The sequence below is a fragment of the Odontomachus brunneus genome, unplaced genomic scaffold (assembly GCF_010583005.1).
Source record: "Odontomachus brunneus isolate Ranch 3 - 2012 unplaced genomic scaffold, Obru_v1 Obru_scaffold_089, whole genome shotgun sequence".
NCBI classification, from domain to species: Eukaryota; Metazoa; Arthropoda; class Insecta; order Hymenoptera; family Formicidae; genus Odontomachus; species Odontomachus brunneus.
The window spans coordinates 409,438-414,443 of NW_022639539.1; the positions used below are offsets into that span (position 1 = coordinate 409,438).

The following is a 5,006-nucleotide window of genomic DNA, read 5'->3' on the forward strand; positions in this document are numbered from 1 at the left end:
GGGCATCCCGCATAAGACGTCAAGAAGAAAAATATAGGTAGAACAGATAAAAGTAAACAAATATTGTATTGGTCATTTTTCAAACAACTACGTAAAATTTCGAGATATTAATTAAAATATTTGTGCATATCAGAGCACGGCGACGCGGCAGGCGAGACATACGGCTCGCCGCGGCCGGCGAAAAAAATGGACGATTGCTCGCGGGCCTATCTTATAGGCCAGAGAAGTAGGCGATTTGGCATACGGAAATGGATAACTCCGTGTGTGCGTCCGTACGTGTGCGCTCGTCCATTTTCTTCGCCGATTACGGCGAGTCGTATGTCCTGTATTGGCTCCTGTGGGCAGGAGCCATAAGTCCCGCCTGCAGCGTCGCGCGTTTTGATTTGTCCATCTATTTTATTTAATAACTCGAAATTTTATGTGGTTATTTGAAAAATGACCTATACAATATTTTTTTATTTTTAAACAAATATTCTACTTATATTTCTGTTCTACTTATATTTTTCTTTTTGGACGCCTTGTACAGGACACTATATATTTCTGATTTCTTTTTTATTATATGAAATATTAGAACTATAAATAGTTTATTTTTGTGGTTATACTAAATAATATTATAAGAAAATTATAATTAGTGCTTCGGCTGCATATGGGCATAATAAAAACACTCAGTATCAGTTGATCCTAATAGCGCAGCAGCCAAGATAGACTAGGAACTTGGAAGTATCTGAGGTCTCGAGTTTACATCCGACTAGTAAATTTTCAGGTGTGAAAATAGTGAAAAATCAAAAATAAAAGAGCTATTTTATTTAAAATCAATATTAATGTGCTGTGAGGGATAGTATATTTTAACAATATTCCACGTATATACTTTTTTTAGTACTCATCAATACTAAGTATTCCCCAAAAAAGTATTGGCCAATTTAGTATTAACAAATACTAAATATTACGCACTCAATACTATTTTTCAGTATTCATAAATACTTAGTATTTATCAATTCACAAGTATTGCCAAAAAAAAGTATTGGCCAATTTAGTATTAACCAATACTAAGTATTGCGCACTCAATAGTTTTTTCCGTAAGGGATATTCCGGTATATACGGAACTTCTGGAAAACAAACGGAATATTCCAGGAATATCTAACGTTTACTGATATGTGGAAAATTTATTTAGTGCGAATTTATTTTGTTATAACTAACAATTATATAACTGTTGTTTGTTAAGAGCCATTTTATTTGCAATAACCTAATAAATTAAATATTATTCTAAGTGGCATTTACCAAATAGCTGGAACTCTACAAAATTAGAATTAAATTCTAAAAAATTTGTTATTTTATTGCACATTTAAATTTATATGTATGCGTGTGTGGTTTACCTTTCCTTTGATTTTAAGAAATTAATGAGTTCCTCAATCAAATTATTTTCGTTTGAAGTATGTGCATTCTTTATTATAAGTTTAAATTCTTCTTTCCCTGCTTCAACTTTCTTATAGGAATGATCTATTCCACCATTTCCGATACCTATAATATCACTGTTACATATTATGGGTCCAATAGATTCTACGCAATTGTTTAGATAATGGACATTGGCATTGCTGAAATAATAACATTATATATTTATTACATTGTTATTGGGTGCGTTCCGTTTCCACGCATGATGCGCATGAAACGCAGCGTTAGAGTGACAGAGATACGAGAGTAAGATAAAAAGAGAGGGAGAGCTCTCGGGTGAGGTTGTCGAACCTAGGTTAGGTTAGTTCTCGAACGCATGAGATCGCATAGACTGCACTACCTCGGAGCTGATGCAGTTCATGCGTTCGAGAACTAACCTAAACTAGGTTCGAGAACCTCACCCGAGTGCTCTCCCTCTCATTTTATCTTACTTTCGTATTTCTGTCACTCTAACGCTGCGCTTCATGCGCATTATGCGTGGAAACGGAACGCACCCATTGTTACATGTTAAAAAAGTGAGAAACAGTTAGTCCTAGTTGAAAAGAGAGGGATAAAAATAGTTATGTATGTATGTTACTATAAAAGCCCAAAGATTAGTTAATTCTAGGTTTTATCAGTAAATCCTAACATTTACCATAATAAGGTGGTAAAAGTTCGAAAAATGCTTGTAAATACTTCCATTTCGATCTTTTACCAAACCATTTCGATAAATGCTGGCATTTGTTGACACCTATTGGTAAAAGTCTGAAATGAGCAATAAGTCTGTCCGTCCTAGTGAACTATAGACGTATTCCATCGGGCGTATCCCGTTTGACCACGATGCGATTGGACACGGTTTGATTGAACATGCCCGATTGAACACCGCTCGATTGGACACCATGCGATTGGACACCACTCGATTGGACATCGCATGATTGGATACCGTAAAATTGACAGACTACTCGATTGGACACCGTGCGATTGGACACGAGGCGTTTGGACATCACAAAATTGGCACACTGCACGATTGGATAGCACACTATTCCAATCTATTGACTATCGCGTCGTTCCTTATCGACTATCTCAAAATTATAAACAAAAGAATTTTTGTAAATATAATGTAATTTCTTCACACTATACATATAAAACGTATACTTTAAAAATTTTATGAAGAAAAGACTTTTTTAAAAAATGAGAACTTCTCACATAAAAGATTGGCCCTTCCTCCACCGCGGTGCGGGGGTTTGGGAGACTCCCAGTCACACGACTAAAGACAAGCCGGTATTCATAGTCCGATCTTATATTTAAAATCATCGTAAGTACTGTCTTAAGATGTCATGAACCAATCACAGAGCCATAAACCAAGAACATATTCGCATCTTAAGACATTAGGTTTGTTCAAATTATTTGTACTATTCACACTTTTACACCTAATGCCCGTTGCACACTAGTGCACCTCATACAACACAAATTTTCCAAAATATGTGCTGAAGATGCTTTTAGGATGAAGGGATGTCATCAGAATATTTTTAGGACGTCCTTTGAAGATGTGAATTGTCTGAAAATAACTAATATCCAATAAGTTTATTCGCATTAATTGAATGTTTTACACTTTCACACTTAGTGCACATTAATTCTTTAGAGGTTCTAAAAATAACGTCATGATTTCCGTTCGTGTTACGAGTGTAAATAAAATTCTAATACACTTTTTACACTTGATCCCAAGCAAGAGTGAAAAGTGTATCAAAATTGCATTTACACTCGTAACACGAACGGAAAACTTGACGTCATTTTTAAAACTTCTAAAGAATTAATGTGCACTAAAAGTGTAAAAAGTTCAATTAATACGAATAAACTTATTGGATATTAGCTATTTTCAGACAATTCACACCTTCAAAAAATATCGTAAGAATACTCTGATGACGTCCCTCCGTCCTGAAAATATCTTCAGAATGTATTTTGGAAAATTTGTGTTGTTTGAGGTACACTAGTGTGCAACGAGCATTAGGTGTAAAAGTGTGAAAAGTATAAGCAACTCGACAAATCTATTACTTAAGATGGTCTTGAAATAAAATTCGACTGTGAATACCGTAGACATGTCGTCGGTATGACAAATTTCCTAACCTAACGCGCTGTCAATTTTGTCGGCTATCATTTCGCGTACAATTGAAATCGTGCGGTGTCCAATCATGCAATGTGCCAATTTTGTGGTGTCCAAACGCGTCGTATTCAATCGCACAGTATCCAATTGAACGGTACCCAATCGCACGGTGCCCAATTGAGCGATATCCAATCGAGCAGTGTCCAATCGAGCAGTGTGTCAATTTTAACTACTTCCAATTGTGCAATGTGTCAATTATGCGGTGTCCAATCGTACAATGTGCCAATTTCATGGTATTCAAACGCACGATGTCCAATCACACGGTGTCCAATCGCACGATATCCAATCCACCGTGTCCAATCGAACCGTGTCAAACCGCACCGTGGTCAAACGGATATCACTCATTTCCACCGAGAGTTCAAATCGAATCAGGGGGTCGATTGTGTATCTCAAAACAGAGTGAAAATGATAAAAGTGAGCAAATTTACTAGAATATTTGTAACTTCATTGGTCAATGCCTAGTGAATTTGTTCACTTTTGTAATTTTCACTCCGTTTCGAGATACACAATCGACCCCCTGAATCGGGTCAGAATCGAGTTAGAGTCAGGTTGGCTTGCCTGTTTCCACCGGATCAGAGTTACACCACAGTTATAACAAAGTAGAATGTTACCAACTGTATAAAGTCAACTACATCTCCTGGGTAGCGATCATGAATCTTTCACGTGAATTTCATTTTCATTTTTCACTTTTCACTGTAAGTTATTTCACATGAACAATAAAAATGTGGAAAGCAATATTTATATAATATAGATTATTATTAAAATAAAAATGTGGTAATTATAAAGTTTAGCACCACCACCTCCGATTTTGACGAAACTAGGCTCAATCGACGCATTTTTTTTTTTTAAAAAGAAACAACTTTTTCCTCTAACAAAATCGTCGTTCTCTTCCACGAAACGAGATATTTAGCGTTAAAGTTAAGAGCTCACTAGGTTAGGAAATCTGTCACTCCGAAAATAATACGACAGTCTTTCGTTAGTAAGTACTGCAATCTCGAATAACTAGCGGGGGGATGTGTCCTCCGCACCCCCCCTAAAAACTAATCAAACCCAACCTATCGTCACATTAAGCGTCAGTTATTGTTTATTAAAGTGTTCAACTTTTGTGTTAATGTGACGATAGGTTGGATTAGGTTAGTTTTAAGGGGGGTGCGGGAAGCGCAGCCCCCCGTTAGTTGTTCGATATTGCATTATTATTCAATATTGCTCGTTAACGGTACACAGGGTCAAAAAATTGTATTAGGCGGTAAACTTAGTTCCTGCGGCTCACAGTTAGATGACGTTAGTTGTAGGTGTAATTTATTTTGACATCTGAAACTGGCTGCATTTTAGAGGTTAGACATTTGTCAATAAAATTCAGTGCGAAGAGATTCATTTAAGCGAGCAGTGCTATTTTTTCTTTTGATTAAATATGGAA

At 36.2% G+C, this 5,006-nt stretch overlaps 1 protein-coding gene across 3 annotated transcripts in view; it reads right to left on the reverse strand.

Moving 5' to 3' along the window:
* LOC116848090 (transport and Golgi organization protein 2 homolog) overlaps positions 1-5,006 on the reverse strand; it is a 121,919-nt gene that overhangs the window by 63,872 nt on the left and 53,041 nt on the right. For all 3 annotated transcript variants that reach the window (XM_032823857.1, XM_032823858.1, XM_032823856.1), the window contains exon 4: positions 1,374-1,592. In XM_032823857.1, coding sequence (XP_032679748.1) covers positions 1,374-1,592 — 219 coding nt within the window. The remainder of the gene's footprint in view (positions 1-1,373; positions 1,593-5,006) is intronic.